This window comes from Schistocerca serialis, chromosome 2, assembly GCF_023864345.2.
Source record: "Schistocerca serialis cubense isolate TAMUIC-IGC-003099 chromosome 2, iqSchSeri2.2, whole genome shotgun sequence".
Lineage (NCBI taxonomy): Eukaryota > Metazoa > Arthropoda > Insecta > Orthoptera > Acrididae > Schistocerca > Schistocerca serialis.
Window position 1 is genome coordinate 666522253 of NC_064639.1, and position 17056 is coordinate 666539308.

The 17056-nt window shown below is 42.6% G+C and overlaps 1 protein-coding gene across 1 annotated transcript in view; it reads right to left on the minus strand.

Annotated features, from left to right (window-relative positions):
- The window catches only part of LOC126457755 (cardioacceleratory peptide receptor-like), a 338155-nt gene that overhangs the window by 52896 nt on the left and 268203 nt on the right, over window positions 1–17056 (minus strand). Inside the window, exon 4 of the mRNA XM_050094311.1 lies at window positions 4216–4311. Within this exon, the coding sequence (XP_049950268.1) occupies window positions 4216–4311 (96 nt within the window). The remainder of the gene's footprint in view (window positions 1–4215; window positions 4312–17056) is intronic.

Genomic DNA, 17056 nt, shown 5'->3' on the forward strand with positions numbered 1-17056 from the left:
ATCACGGCTGACTTCAGAGGTGCCATTTGTACTCTTTTGTCGTTTTTCTTCAAAAAGTCTAAACTCCCCGCAATAGAGAACTGTGAAAAAATAGAGATGGTGATCTACATTAAAGATATCCACGTGTCAGTTGCGTAATTCTTCTATCTCCTACAATATTGTAGCATCTTATGTCCTTTTCCATGGTTTAGAAGCAGTAACTGTACTAAAGATGAACTATTTATGCAATTCCCGTCACGCTATTTTAGTTGGCACGGTTTTTCTAGACATAAAGAAAGTCCATTAATCCCTGTCGTAGCACTAATCTTCTTCAATTAAAAGTTTAGTGGACACAGTTCTCCCATAAACGTGAACTGCTGTCACGACACTGGAGACACTACCTCTTACTGACAACCGACAATTTGTCCTTGTTGGCGTTATAGTTTTTCCGTAAAGTCACAAGGCTGTCTTCGCACGATTCTATGTACAGCAAATTTTAAATGACGGTTTTCGCCCTTAGGCATTTTAAAGTTTTCACAACTGAACAACAGGAGCCCTTTTGCCAGCTGAAGTGCGTCGTGAGCTCTCCCATTCAACGTCACGAGAGATATTCGGTTTAGGTTATGTCATGTTCGATATGCGTGCCATCATTGGCGATGATGTGGCGCAGTCAAATAGCGAAATTCTGCATGAACCGCTGAAATGTCGAAACGTTGGTGCTGTCGATGACCTCTTGAATGGCTGTTTTCAGCTCAGCAATGATTCCGGGATTATTGCCGTTCACGTTGTCTTTAATATATCCCCACAAAAATGAGTAGCATGAGTTCATATCCAGAGAATATGAGAAGCAAACGACGCCCGTGCCAGTGGCCTCTGGGTACCCCAGAGCCAGAATGCAGTCCTTACAGTGCTCATCCAGGACGTCAAACATTCTCCTGCTTCGATGGGGTCGAGCTCCGTCTTGGATGAACCATATCTTGTCGAAATCAGGTTCACTTTGGATAATTATCTTCAAAAACCTTCACGTACCGTTCGGTAGTCACCGTGCCATCAAGGAATATCGCACCGATTATTCCTTGACTCGACACTGAACACCACACAGTCATCATCAATTAAGGGTGAAGAGACTTTGTAACGCCGGAAATGCATATCCTCCTATTTCCATCTATTGTACTATTATTTTTTTCCTTGTTTTGTTACCTCAAGATATGACATTTCTGTCTCTTTATATATTGTAATTGTTTTACTGTTTGTATATATATATTTATGCACTCATGTCGATGTATAATTGGTTTGTTTCGTAAATATTATTTGTATTTTTACGCTGGGTCTTGCCTAGGGAAAACTGCTATCGAACGATTACATCGATGGGTCGTGTGAAGAATCAAAGTGTGTAGGATCTTTGGTAGTGTTAACTCTGCCGCGTGGAGCGCGGGTGGGGCAGAAGGAGTGTGGCGGGAGTAGCGAGTGGAGCAGGTGTGTTGTGTGACGCTCCCGCGAGTTGCCGCGCTTTCGGGGTTTGGCAGCATGTAATTGCGCTCGACTTGCGATGATAGTTTCTGACATGGTGTCGCGGACGGGAAGCATTAGCTGGCGCACATCAAGAGCCCGTTTCGTCTGGTGACCGTGTCGAGAGAAGGCGCGCCAACATCCAGCTTCTGCAACAGCGACGGCCGACAATGAGTGACTGTCGCCACCTCCTCGATCGACGGCTTCGAACCTTCAATCAACCAACAAGGAAGACTGGAAGCACGTAAAGTTTTAGAACTGTATGGCAGACCTCAGCTTTTAATCTTGTTCCATTTGCCTCGCAAAATTACAGCAACTTAGCATGAACCTTTGTTGCTCATTGTCCCAATTGCATTGCCAAGCAGGGTCCCTTCCTTTTCCGAAATGAACCCGAGTGTCGTTGAAATTCAAACGCCAGCATTAAAGTAATATAGCTAACTCGTTTTCACTGCTTTAATTTCAAAGTTCAATTATGGCATTAATAGCTGGCTACAATATTCAGATTACACAAGCACGAATTAAGAGTGCGAGCTTTGTTACCGTATTTTAGCTTACCTGTGACTGCAGCTCAGCTTGGTACGTACTAAATTTTACTATTGTTAATTGTTCAGAATCATTTAATTCAAGTTCAAAGTTAAATCTCTTATTTCTAAATTGCGTAGATTCAAGTAGTTTTTGAAATGATTGTTGAGGTAGTCCAAGACTAACCGTATTTTACTGAATTTCGATGTGCTTCAGAAAGAAAGCTCACTATTAACTTCAGTCACTAAATTAACTTTCGATTTTCCGGTTATTAATTCTTTTGCTAAATTAAGTCAGGGTGTAGCGAAATTTATTACATCTGACAAACTTTCAGTTTTCACACTACACGTGTCAACCTTCAGTTGCCACGCTTCTAGTGCTAATTATATGTGTAATAACCTTTCTTTTTCAGTTACTATAGTAATTGTCCTTAGGACTGGCGACCGTGATTTCCCCCAAATCTCAAATACCTAATTACCGCTACTTAATTGTTAACGTAACGGCTGCACATTTACCTTCTTTATTAACTTTACCCCTTTTCAAAATTAATTTCCACCAGTTTCATTAGCACATTTCCTTTCATTTAGATGTAACCCTTTCCTCCCTCTTTACCGACAGGTTAACTTCGGTGACGATTGCTTTTCCAAAACTCCCATTAGGTACACGCGGTTTCATTTTTCACTGTCATTAAGGCCGGTAAGTGAGGGGGAGGTTACAACTTCTCGGATGCGAAATGCGGATTCTCAGCCCCCTAATGCGCTAATTTTGCTTATTGACGAAGCCACGTAAATGAAAGTGGGCTTCGTCGCTAAACCAAACCATCTTGCACATACTAATTCCCATCATGCCCGCGACCAACCATGCAGTTTGAACGTCCTAACGCAAACCGTTCAGACGCTAGGACGATTTTATTTCATATAGTTCAATTATTGTCATCCTGTACTATGGGATGGATCTGATCAGCCAAAATGGTGAGACAATCCTTGGCAGTAATGCGACCTTGCAGGATAAAAATCGGGTCCATGGAATACCACGATATGAATGCCCATATGATCACCTAACCCTCCACCGTGCTTCGTAATATGCAAACTCAGCTAGAAATTGGAAACAGTGCAAAGCCAGACTCAACCGACCAAATGACTTACTTCCATTGGTCAATAGCACAGGTTTTAGGGATTCGGCACCTCGTTTCCCTGTTACGGACATCTGCATCACCGATGGGTGCTATCGTGTGATATTCAGTTGTGCAGTGGCTTTTGCTGCTGATGTCCCCTTATTTTTCTTCACAGTCCTCTTCAATAGCCGTCTGTCAAGATCACATACTTTCCTCGGTGTTGTGATTTAGCGAATGATGCTTTTTCGTGGAAGCATCCACCACATGAATACCAACAATTAGACAGCGTTCGAATACATTTAGCTCCAACATAATGTACTCAAAACTACACAGAACACTGTTCTAACTACGACTGATACCTGCAAAGTAATGAGGACGTTAGTCAGGTGCCGCTGGTAGTCAGGTACCATAACGCAACCTGTGGGATTGACTAGCATGCGCAGTTATGAAACTTCCTGGCAGATTAAAACTGTGTGCCGGACCGAGACTCGAACTCGGGACCTTTGCCTTTCGCGGGCAAGTGCTCTGTCAACTGAGCTACCCAAGCACGACTCACGCCCCGTTCTCACAGCCTCACTTCTACCAGTATCTCGTCTCGTACCTTTCAAACTTTACAGAAGCTCTCCTGCGAACCATGCGGAACGAGCACTCCTGAAAGAAAGGATATTGCGTGAGTCGTGCTTGGGTAGCTCAGTTTGTAGAGCACTTTCCCGTGAAAGGCAAAGGTCTCGAGTTCGGGTATCGGGCCGGCACACAGTTTTAATCTTCCAGGAAGTTTTATATCAGCGCACACTCCGATGGAGAGTGAAAATCTTATTCTGGATGCGCAGTTATGTTCAAGCATGCATGTCCCGCTATGTTTCAATATTTTCGTCCAACCCTTGTACGGTCCATAACGAGGTGTGTCCATGGTGGGGTGACCGTGACTGGTTGTCGAAGAAGGAGCGTTACTCGTTACAGGAACTTGTTGGCGTGCGCACAGGATATGATGTAGCTTTCCGCAGTGTCCAACGAGCGTACAGAGAGAAATTTCGTGACAGGAGAAGTTGTAACTTGAAGAGGTGTGTTGAGTAGGTGGTGAATGGACTCACCCTCGACGGGCCGCTCGTGGTAGAGGACGGCGATGGGCACCGAGAAGACGGCGCTCAGCAGCCACGCCGCCGCCACCAGCAGCCGCGCGCGCCGCCCTGCAACACCACGGCGCACCACCACACACTGCACTCACACACTGCCGTAAAATACCGTAAGTACGTGATGTAACGTCTGAGATACGCTATACCGTGAAAAGAGGTACGCAGCACTATGGAATGACGAGTTTGCTGGCAAGCTCGGTCTTATAGCTTTGCTGTCAATGGACGACTACGCGTCTATGACGGAGACTGTGGCCATCGTTTTAGCGGCTCCATCACAAGCGATGATAACTTCGCTAACTGACCGCCGCTACACTTGTCGGTCTTTTGGGAACTATGCGATACTACTGACCACAGAGCAGGCTGTGATCTGTTCTTTTCGGGCAGCCACCTCAAAAAAGATCGTCGCCAGCTACGTGAATGCTGTCACTTCTTAACGGCAAAAACAGGCACTTTTGATATTTGTCGATTACAACGCCATCTACTACGAATGGGAAACAATGGTCGGAGTATACCGTACTTATTTTTTTGGCGTACGAAGGTTGATTAGGACGTGGCCAGTTGTAGCATAGATTGATGTCCCCTTTACTAAAGTAACTTTTAACATAAAACACTTCTTTCGCAGTATGCATCATTTTTTAGATATTTAGCTGTCTTAAGTTAAAACAAACGCCCTGTATAGAGATAATAGTGATAGTGATGGTAATATGACAGTCCTACGTACAGTGCCGTTGACCATAGATGACGGACATTGAGAAGACTTCTCAAAGGTGTATTGTCGAACTTACACAGCACGTGTTCAACCGGAAGGTTTCTACTACACTATCTTCTACTCTACTGGATCGATCAGCTTCTTGCTAATATTTAGTGTTACATACTTACTACGTGTACTCAACGGCCGTGACGCGGTACAAAAACCTGTCCCCGTCAGTTCACCGAACTGAAGCACCGTCAGGCGTGATCAGTCCTTGGACGGGTGAAAGTATGGATACAGCGCGTGCTGTTGACTGCTTTCTCTTTGCCTTTACGGCAGACAGGGTCGGAGGGGTGTGAATGTGAAGTCCCTGATCGCACCCCTTACGCCAAGCTCCTGGGTTCAATTCGAAACCTCTCCGCAGTGTCTCATGCAGTGAGGGCATGTGACACTATCGACCGTGATTCGTTTGTCGGATGGGAACGCCGGCCGCTGTAGCCAAGCGGTTCTAGGCGCTTCAGTCCGGAACCACGCGACTGCTACAGTCGCAGGTTCAAATCCTGCCTCGGGTATGGATGTGTGTGATGTCCTTAAGTCAGTTAGGTTTAATTAGTTCTAAGTCAAAGGGGACTGATGACCTCAGATGATAAGTCCCAAAGTGCTTAGAGCCATTTGAACAATTTTTTTTCGGGTGGGAACGTAAGCTCGGCGCCCCCCTTGCTGTTCTTTGAGAGTGGTGAGCTATATGTTGGCTCCTCTTTTCACCCTCTCCCTTCTGTCATCATCTCCTACACGAACACGACGCTGCACTACACACACACACACACACATCATTATTGTCATCTACGCCTAACAGATGTACTTACAGCACTCAAATTTCGCAAAGGAAAGGTGCTTGCGGGCGCGAACGATAGGGAAAACCTTTCCACTTAGGAAGCTGAGCCTGTCCTTTGGTTTCTTCCAACCATTCATCCATGGTTGGTTGTTTTGGGGAAGGAGACCAGACAGCGAGGTCATCGGTCTCATCGGATTAGGGAAGGACGGGGAAGGAAGTCGGCCGTGCCCTTTGAAAGGAACCATCCCGGCATTTGCCTGGAGCGATTTAGGGAAATCACGGAAAACCTAAATCAGGATGGCCGGCCGCGGGATTGAACCGTCGTCCTCCTGAGTGCGAGTCCAGTGTCTAACCACCGCGCCATCTCGCTCGGTCATTCATCCATATGGCATTATGTTACATAATTTAAGATGTAGAGAAGGATTTCATGAAACATAGAATAGGTGCCACAGAATACTAAACAGAATCATGTCCCCACGGATCACGTCTATATCCACGTAAACGCAGCACAACATGGTACTTGATTCTCATTTCATTTGACGGACAGTTAGCCTTCCATTTTTTGAAATTTTTAAACCACTGACCGGTAAATTGGTTTCTGTGTTGTTACGGGTGATTTAGAAATCTCATTATAATTGCGCGAGAGAGTATTTATTGTTTAAGGGCCGTCTGCTAATCTGATTCACTAGGTGCCAATCTTCCACTCTGCAGTGGGATGAGTTCTTAGAGCTGTATTCTCTACGTGTCAAGCATACAACGTGCCGAAGATATCGAAAGAATTTGGCAGTAATGACACAGAAAAACGGTTGTCATTGCGCGACAGTGTACCCTCGTTACTAGTATGAAGCCAGTATTAAATTGTCGCAATAAAATTATCTAGACGTTTTTAACGTCCCAGGAATTTAGTATCGGGACATGTTCACGTGGGTACAAGCGTATTTGCTTCTCAACATTAGAATACACAGGCGGTTCAGTCATGCAACCAATATACAGCATGCACACTCGACTTCGACATGTAACACCTAACGGTTAATGACGGAAGTGTTTTCACCCTTCTCTGAATAAAATGGCAGTTATGTGCTAACTAGCGACACGCACCTGCTTTGGTGGCAGGAAGTATCTATGGCCGGGCGATTTTCCTAGCGCTAATGAATTATGTACACAAAACCTTCAACATGAAAGAGTCTTATCTATTGATGAAAACCGTATCAAAAATAACTACAGTAGTTCCTCAGATTACCTTTCACAAACAAACAGAAAAACGCCGCGGGAGACTTCAATTTGTAATATGTATAGATTTACTTATTTATTTCAGTTACTCTACAGTCTGTTATCTTGAATTTAACACTGGGCTATTTTATATTCTTCCTTTCATTACTTCTACGTTTACATCCACATTAGTTTTGATAACAGTTAAACAGAAGCAAGAAAACTGACAGAAAAAAGGTTACTCTTGGGAATCCCAACGTTAGTTCCAAACGATAGTTCTCCATAAGCTGGATTCATTTATACATTAACCATTCCTCACTTTCATTCATGGCCCCCGTAGCGTGAAGCGCTTGTGGATGGCAATGCATGCCAGTAGACACTCAGATGCGTATTGGTGATGCGTCCGATGGCGATGGAGTGGGACGCCTGTACCTGCCATCGATGATTTAGCTGCGGCGAATGGTCAACAGTGCTAACTACAGGATGAACCACAACTCTACCGACAAACTTTCAGAGATGGTACTATGTACCAAGAAAAACAAATGTCTAGTAAACATGAGCTCTAAAATGCTCACCTTAAGAGGTTTCGCTACTGTGAAACTCATCTCTTCTACTGAACGAATGCTTATAGCTCTTCAGCTATGCATTTTAGAGCCCATGTTTACTAGACGTGTTCTCTTGTTTTGGACCGTACCACCAGCCCTGAAAGTTTGTCGGCCGAATTTTAGTTTACCCTCTACATCTGTCAGACGAACAGGGCGCAGAGATACCCTTCCTTCAGCATTATTTCGTGGCATTCGTTGCTCTAATTGTCGACAAACAACGACTTTTAGACTCCATCCGTAGACTGAACATTATGATGATATGGTAATTCTTTAGTATAGCTTTCTCTAACAGTATGTCTCAATGGACAGTGAACTTGGACAGAAAGAGAACTGATTACACACTTCCTATAGAGGACACCATGACAAACTACCGCTCAGCTTACATTGTTAAGTTGGTGATTTCTTGTGAATGGCTTGAAGCAATAATCTATTATTTGTGAAAGTAACCAGTGCAGTGCAGAGAAGTAATATGTGTTAGCTGTGGCAATTACATGCACCGTACAAACAGTTTCAAGGGACTCATTTACACACTTAATGATTCTGGCAGTAATTGTATTTTACCTGAATAAACAAAACACAATGCTCTTACAATTACCAATACAACAATTAATGCTGGCATGACAATCGCAATTACGCTCAAATACTTAAAAACAATTTTCTATCATTTTACCTATTTTCTTTCTTTCGCTTAGTACGTTCTTTATATTTATAAATATCTATTTCTAATAACATATTTTTATTGGAGTTATTCGCAAAAATCCGATTGTTAGAGGGTAGACATTCAGGCATCACACTGTATAGGTCACAATACATTCTAAAATTAGTAGTCTGCATTTTTTCGAGGTATTCATATATTCATCTATACACATACACAAATAAGAGTGTGTAAGTGACGACAAGAGAAGCGTAAATGCATTCCAATAAACATTTATGTACTTCGTATGGAGCTAAGACTTTTATAACTATTAACGACATGTTATTACGGTCGTGATCTTCAATTCAAAGACTGGTTTGATGTAGTTCTACACGCTAGTCCATCCTCTGCAAGCCTCTTCATTTGTGCGTAACTACTGCAACCTACATCTTACAGTAGTCGAGCCTTGGCTTCGTCTACAGTTTCCACCCCACTTTCCTCAATTATCAAATTAACTATTTTTTGATGCTCCAGACTGTGTGCTGTTAACATACCCTTCATTTAGTTCGGTTGTGCCATCAACATATTTTCCCCCAGATAATTTCAGTACCTCTTCATTGGTCCTCCACTCTATCCATCCTATCTCCAGCATTCTCTGTGGCACCACATTTCAGAAGCTTTTACTTTCTTCTTGTGCACACTGTTTGTCGTCCACGTGTCACGTTCTTACAAGGTTACACTACACCACACTACAGTACAGTTAACTTTCTCACATTTAATTTTATATTCAGTATCAGCGATCCTTCTTCTATGGAAAAGCTTCTCTTGCTATTATTATTCAGCATTTTATATTCTCCGGCTTTGGCTATCAGTTATTTTGCTGCCTACACATCAAAACTCATTACTATTTTTAGTTTCTCCATTAGCACCACGTGATTTAATTCAACTATATTCCATAACCCGTGTTTTACTTTTGTTGATATTCATCTTGTACTCTTTTCTAAGCACTATCGACTCAGTTCAACGGTTCTTACAATACCTTCGCCTGTCATTGATTAACAAGTTTTCAACTACTGTTACTTGAATTTTAATTCCGTTTGCAAATTTCTCCTTGCTTTCTCTCATAGCTTGCCAAGGAAACAGAATGAATAATATAGTGGTACGGCTACAACACTGTCTCACTCTTTTGTCAATCCCTTCTCAATTACTTCATCCCTTCCATGTCCTCGATTCATCTACTTTCATGCAAAATGTAAAAAGCCTTTCACTTAATTTATTTTACCCTTGCTACCTTCATAATTTCAAAGAGCAAACTATAGTCAACTTTGAAAAAATCTGTCTTCTAATCTACAAATGCTCCAAATGTTGGTTTGATAAGTGTTGCCTCGTGTGCCCAACATTTCTCCGGAACGAAGTTGATCTCACAATTCATGTCAATGTTTTGCAATTACGACTTCTTAAGTTGACGGTTTTTTCTATCACTAACTACCTGCTTTGGTATTGGGATAACTACATTCTTCTTGGCGGCTAGGGATATTTTACTAGTATGATTTTCTTGCCTTCTCAGGGAACAGTTTCGTCTCTCAAAAATTATAATAATTGTGAGGGTTGTCGCGTATTGTGAGGGCATGTCGTGTACTCCAGGTGCCTTAAAACGACACATTCTCGCATTATCATGTTTTCCATCTCGTAAACATCTACTTCCTCTTCCATTTCCACAATGTTGTCAGAATCTATTTTCAAACCATCCGATATACTCCTTCCACATTTATTTTCTACGAGGGTTCGAACTTTAATAGTGGCAACTATTTATTTACAGCTCGTACAAACTAGATACGTGTTTCAAATTTTTACTGACCTTCAAAGTGGTCACCAGTATTGTGTATAACCCGTGGAAGTCGTAGGATACTCTTAGTAGTGCCAGTTGTGTTGACAGTTCGAGCGGCGCTGTCTATTGCCCGACGAATTTGTAGCAGTTCTGAAACGAATGCCGTGAAGTGTTTCCTTCAGTTTCGAAACCGAGTTGAACTCGCGAGGGCTTAAGTCAGGGGAGTGCAGTAGGTGGTATAGCACTTAGCAGCCGCATCAGTCAAACAAATCAGTAACAGCTTGCACTATTCGTGCTTGAGCATTGTCCTGCAAAATGATGGTCAGGTTCTGCAGAAAGTGTCATCACGTGTGTCTCTATGCTGTTCATTTTTGGAACACAACCTACAACCAGCTTAGAGAACCAAGTGATGACACTTTCTGCAGGACCTGACCATCATTTTGCAGGACAATGCTCAAGCACGTACGGTGCAAGCCGTTACTGATTTGTTTCACTGATGGAATGCTATACCACCTATTGCACTCCCCTGACTTAAGCCCTCGTGAGTTCAACTCGATTTCTAAACTGAAGGAAACACTTCACGGCATTCGCTTCAGAACTGCCACAAATTCGTCGGGCAGTAGATCGCGCCGCTCGAACTGTCAACACAACTGGCACCGCTAAGAATATCCTACGAGTTCCACATCGCTGGCAACGGGCTATACACAATACTGGTGACTACCTTGAAGGTCAGTAAGACTTTGAAACAGGTATCTATTTTGTACGAGCTGTAAATAAATAGTTGCTACTATTAAAGTTCCAACCCTCGTATATTTAGTAATACTTTTATGACCTGTGTTCTTGACATTCATACAGCAACTTTTCCTTTTTCGAAAGATTTCTTTAATCTTCCATTACGCTGCATCTCTCTTTCCCATAGTCAACAACGCTTCTACACCTTTGCTTTTCTCTTGTAGCCATTGTGTTCCGTGAGTATTTGTCAGTCTTATTTTTTGACCTGTATATTTACATTGGCTAATTCAGTCCCTCTATTATTACATTATGCCTTCATTATCTCATGTGTTATCCAAGGATTTCTTGCCTAGTCGCTCTTTTGTTGTCTTCGCTATTTAAGTCCGCAAAGCTACTATTTCGTTTTCTACTGTATTTTTCCTTTTTCAGTAAATAGTTTCCTATTGCTTGAGTTGGAATCTCAGTAACCTTTAGTTCTTTCAAATTATCCTAATCCCAAGTCCTTAATTTCTTTTTTACGCCGTAATTCATAAATATAAACCTTTTATATTGGCGGAAGGGCCTCTCATGACATCTAGTGGTGAATTCCGCATTATGTAGGGGTGTTGAGATATTTTTGTTCTGATGGTGTGTGCTATACAGCCGTTAAAATGTCTTATATTCTCAGCTTTAATTTTCGTCCTTGTCCTCAGGAAGGGAACCATACATTTGAAACTTAGACAACAAACCTGAATTTAAATGAATGAGTATAATATTGTAACCCAGACTGAATATCTTAAACTATGAAAAATTCTTCAGAATATATATTATCTGAAGTCAGATGCCCCTTGAAAAGATAACTGAAATAGATTTTCTGGGTCATTACAATGGTTAGAAAAGATCCGTCACAGGTTTTTGCCATGTTGGTACATTCACGCCCACATTCAACTCAAACAGTTCATGACACATGAGAGAGCCGACGGTATTGTGATGTGTAGTGCAGGGTGTTTCACGTACAACACTAGCACCGTTTCTGGCACTGCACAGAAACCAATGCCATCGTAGGCAAGATGCGGAAACCACACAGAGCTCCAGCCCATGTGGCAGACAGCGTACCGGTTTTAGATATAAAAAAAGTCAAGTGGGAATGGCTTGGGTAAGAAGTGCAAAAATCGTTGCGTCATTCAACTCTTCAGACAGGTGTGTAAGCAGCATATTGTTGCACCACGATTACGTCGGTTGAGACGAGCTACTGGTGAGCATGTCATACAGACGGAAGAGACCGTCAGCCTGAAGACCAGACACAGTTTCACGAAAAGGCTTATTCGGAACCAAAGAATATTCAGGAAGCTGACGAAGTGGAAGAAGCAGGCTAGCATCTTCGAAGCACAGCACCACAGCTCCGACTAAGCCCCTTCAAGGGCTGAATAAACAAGAAGAGCAGAATGAATGAAATCCTCACCGCCCTATGGCTACAGGCTCTTGTCTCTTCCGGTGCAGGACTGCTGCTGTTGGAGAAGCACTGGCTAGCAGGCTATCATAAATATCCATGAATTAGTAAGGCTGCTATCGGCTGCGTCTGATAAATTTCGGAAGCAGTTTCGCTAACACCACTGCTTCTCGTTGCTGGCGTGTGCTGCGTTGGCTCCCAAGCCGGCAGTTGCTGACTATGGCGCTACGTGCGGCGGCAGCCACCGACTTATCGAGGGACAATAGCCTCCCGCCTGATATTCTGTACTAAAATGAATAAGGGTATACTGTTGACAAGGACGTTCCTTAACAACTCGCCAAGCGGTTGCAGCCACCGGCAATTCCCAGTTACGGCGTGAAAGCGGCACCTTCTCTTGCACTACATCTACATTATACTCAGTAAGCCACCTAACTGTGTGTGGCACCACTAACTGATTCCCCATACCCTGTTCCACTCGGAAAAGGTGCTTAGGAAGAATGATTGTCGAGAAACCTCTATATTAGTTCTAAATTATCGAAATTTTTCATCATTTTCTTTCGTGAGGTGTATGTGGGACGACGTAATATGTTGTCCGGCTCTTCCTGGAAGTACTCTCTCGAAATTTCAATAGTAAACAGCTCCGTGATGCACAGCGCTTCTCTTGGAGCGTCTGCCAGCGGAGTCTGCTGAACATCTCTGTAACGTTCTAGCGCGGACTAGACGATCTTGTGACGAAACACGTTGCTCTTCATTTGATCTACTGTATCTCTTCTATCAAAGCTACCTGGTAAGGATCCCAGGTTGATGAACAATACTCAAGAATCGGTCGAACAAGTGCCTTGTAATCCATTTCCTTCGTGGATGAGTTACATTTCCTTAAGACTCGTACTATCAATCTGTGTGGCGTCTGTTTTTCCTACTATTTGTTTTATATGGTCATTGAACTTAAGGTCGCTCTGGATGGTTAGTCCTAGATGTTTCACGGTAGAGACTGTTTACAGAAATATAGTGCAGCTGTACGGTGGTGGTATTCTTTTCCTACGTACGAGCAACACGTTGCATTAATTTACGTTCAGAGTGTACCGCCAGAGCCTGTACCAATCACCAGTCCTCTGCAGGTCATTCTGCAAATCGATGCTGTCTTCTGGCGTTGTTACTTTGCGAAAGACAACCGTATCATCTACGAAGAATCTTAAATAGTTTCCGTCGCTTTTTACTAGGTTATTTATATGCACTGTAAACAGTAAAAATTCTGTTCAAAAATGGCTCTGAGCACTATGGGACTTAACATCCGAGGTCATCAGTCCCCTAGACTTAGAACTACTTAAACCTAACTAACCTAAGGACAGCACACACATCCATGCCCGAGGCAGGATTCGAACCTGCGACCGTAGCAGCAGCGCGGTTCCGGACTGAAGCGCCTAGAACCGCTCGGCCACAACGGCCGGCTAAAGATTCTGTCAAACTTCCTTTGGGCACTCCGGAAATTGTCTTTACATCTATCGGTTTTTACGTAAGATCATTACGTCTTAGGTTTCTAGTCAGATCGGTTGACAAGACTTTAATTTTAAAGACTTTGTACGCTTCTCTCGTTGCTGTCATTATGCTCATTTCCGCTTCCTTTCAGCTTTTGTTTATTAGCTAGGTTTTGACTCCTTTTGAATCTGTGATGAAGCTCTCTTTGCTTACGTAGCAGTTTCCTAACACGGTTATTACACAACGGCCTATCGTCCGCCAGGCTGGGGTCACGCCAAGACCCCACGATACCATCACAGAACTGCGCACAAGTTCAGACTGGAATGTTACGAAGCAGGTGTAGTGCATAGACTAAACAATTCAGATAGTCGACGTCAGTAATGTAACTGGCTGTTCCACTCTGTGCTTTATAGGAGGATGTTGTGAAGTGCTCGAGTTGTCTTTTCGCAGGGACGTCAACATTAAGCTCAAAACCATCTTTTCAGAGACTAATAACTGTGATAGCTCTCATCAAAAGCATGTGAAACGCTTAGACGCATTCGCGGTTTTTATTCTCGCCCTCCCCCTTCTTGTAACATAAAGACAACAAAGGAAATTGCAGTCATGAAGGCGCAAGCAAACTGAATAAAAATTATCTGATCAAATCAAGTAGTATTTATGACTGCCAGTTAAACGTGACTGGGCAGAACTTTTGGGTGAAAATACAAAAGGAACACTCTTTCGTCAATACACACAAACGTACCAAGCGATTGTCCCCCGAGTTAAAATTGCAGAGAATACCGTATAAATTTAACAAAAGGGGCGCCCCTCGACCGTCCTTGACGCGCTGGGAAGCGGCAACAAGTAGCGTCGGAAGCCGCCTCCGCCCCCGCCCCCGCCCGCAGACTCGCGTGGGCGGCAGCTTGCCCCCGCGGTCACGTATCGCCAGAGGCCGGCTGCTCCGCCTCTCACTTCCATTAACGAGCCGAGCTGCGTCACCACTCTTGCAGAGTAATCCTCTCAGCTTCCCTGACACGTTGTGCGTTATATTGTAAGATGTGAACGTGCCGTGTTACGAGAAAAATGCCGTTTAGGAATTAGCACGAATACTCCCATGAAGTCCCACACTCTAATCAAATATCTTGCACCGTCTATACTAAGAACTGTAAAACCGTCACGTCTGCCTGTCTGAACTCGCTAATCTCCAGAACTACGTGTTTCGCGGGGTTGACGCAACTTCAGATTATCCTGAACAGCGCTGTTCAAGATAATCTGAAGAGGCGCTAACTGAGCGCCGCAATCTTATCTTTACGAATACAAACTAACAGCGGCAACACAATGCGAAATCAGTAAAATAGCGAACTCATTTTTGATTTTAATTTTTGTACTAAATACATATCTACATTGCACAGCTTTTGATAGATTCTATTTATATTTCCTAGGAAATACTTTTTTATTTCATTGACATAAGTATTGTAACAAGTTTACGTCAGTGACGCTTGGGTTCGCATCAGCGACTTAAGTTACGCGCCACACTCTTACCTTTACGAATAACTGACATTCAATTTATTTGATTAGGGTATACAAAAACACTGCTTTCGGTTTGTGTATTAAAAGTTTAATCACATTGGTCTGTTTTTTCTATAGATTTTACTTCTATTCTTTGCTATAAAAAACATACTTATAGTTTGCTTTGTTATTTGGTGTCTACTGACCACATTTTGATTTAGTTTTGTTGACGAATAAAAATGCCTAGAAAACAGTCGAGTCTTTCTGAGTAAAGCACAACGGCTAAAACACTGAAAGCTATGTGGTCTCAAGAATCCAATGAAGATCGTGAGGAAAGATTTGCTGCAGCTTGAAAACATCAGACTTTAACTCACTCTTTGAGAACTCCTTCTTAAAATGAGGCGCCACGTAAATTTGATCATAGCGTCATGAGTTATCTGCTTCTAAGTGCACTTCATTCGCAGATGCTTAAGGTTACTTATGTCCATTGTAACATCATAGAATTGGAAATTATGACCGAAAGTGGTGCAAGTAACCGAAATTTTATGCCCCGAATCACACATATTCCTAATAATTTATCATTTATCTTTAGCGTCAGTCGCTTTTCATATGACCAGCTCTACGTAACTCTCTTCTGTGTTAGCGAAGCAAACAAGCTCTTCGTCCACGTGTCCAATCATACTACTTCAAAATATATATACAAAGAACCTTTATTAGTAAAAAATGAATTTCACGCAAACAGAGTCTTGGGCACAACTATAAATTAGCACATGGACGATGCCGAGATTCTCAGCTAGTACTGTAATAATTCACATAGATTCGAAATCCCTCTCGTTCCATCTCCAGATGCCGCATTAAAGGAGATGGCAAGAATGTTCAACAAGACTGGTGTAAAGATTCTTTTCGTGCAAAAAGACTATGACACGGAGTAGCTCACACCCTAAAATAGTGGTAGAACAAATAAACAAAAGGTGGAGCATACAAAGTGTGCTCCAAAGGCTGTCCTGCACATTATGTTAGTCACACAGTTAGAAGGCATTACACGAGTTTCAAAGAGGGCCTGGATGGATATCGTCAGAACTATTTTATTAAATCAGCAATTCCTAGTTATAAGTACACCTCTGGATATCAAATAACTTAATCTAAACGGTATGAGTACTTTCACCTCTACGTTAGGGCATCTTTAAAGTATGTTTCAAACTGGTGTAAACAAGATGCAGTTATTTAAGAATATGTTCGTAGCAAACTTACAAATGACCAACAAAAAGGGGAACGAGATTGTTTGGTTGGTTTCGCTTTTTCATTGCAAGAGCAGGGGTGCCCAAGGATGCAATATGATATATAAGAGGACAGGCAAATGAAAAAGAGAGAGATGGTAAAAAATGAATAAACTGTTTACTATTTCAAAAGTAATAGCGATAACTCTTAATACATTCATCCAGACTATGAAACAAGACGGTCAATGCATTCATGGAAACAGCTTACGGTTGCCTAGGGAACCATGATATTACCCACGTGTCCACCTCTTCGTTCGAAGCGAAGCGACGACCACATATGTCTTCCTTCAAGGCTTCAAATGTATGGAAATCACCTGGGCTGTAAGGAAGATGTGTATGGGCTTCCCAGCGAAACTTGTACAGCGTACTCGAAAGAACCTTGGCAACACGCGAACAGCCTCACTTACTTTTTGCTACCTGTCCCGTTTTCATTTGATTGCCCCTTATAAATGGAGATCAATAATTGATGTATCCACACACCAGGATAGCACTGTATCAGTGAACCTGCGTCAGGCAAATAAAGAAGGAAAAAATTTGAATCCAATTTAATCTAATTTAGCCACTCATCTCATTAATATCGACTCATTAACGCGCG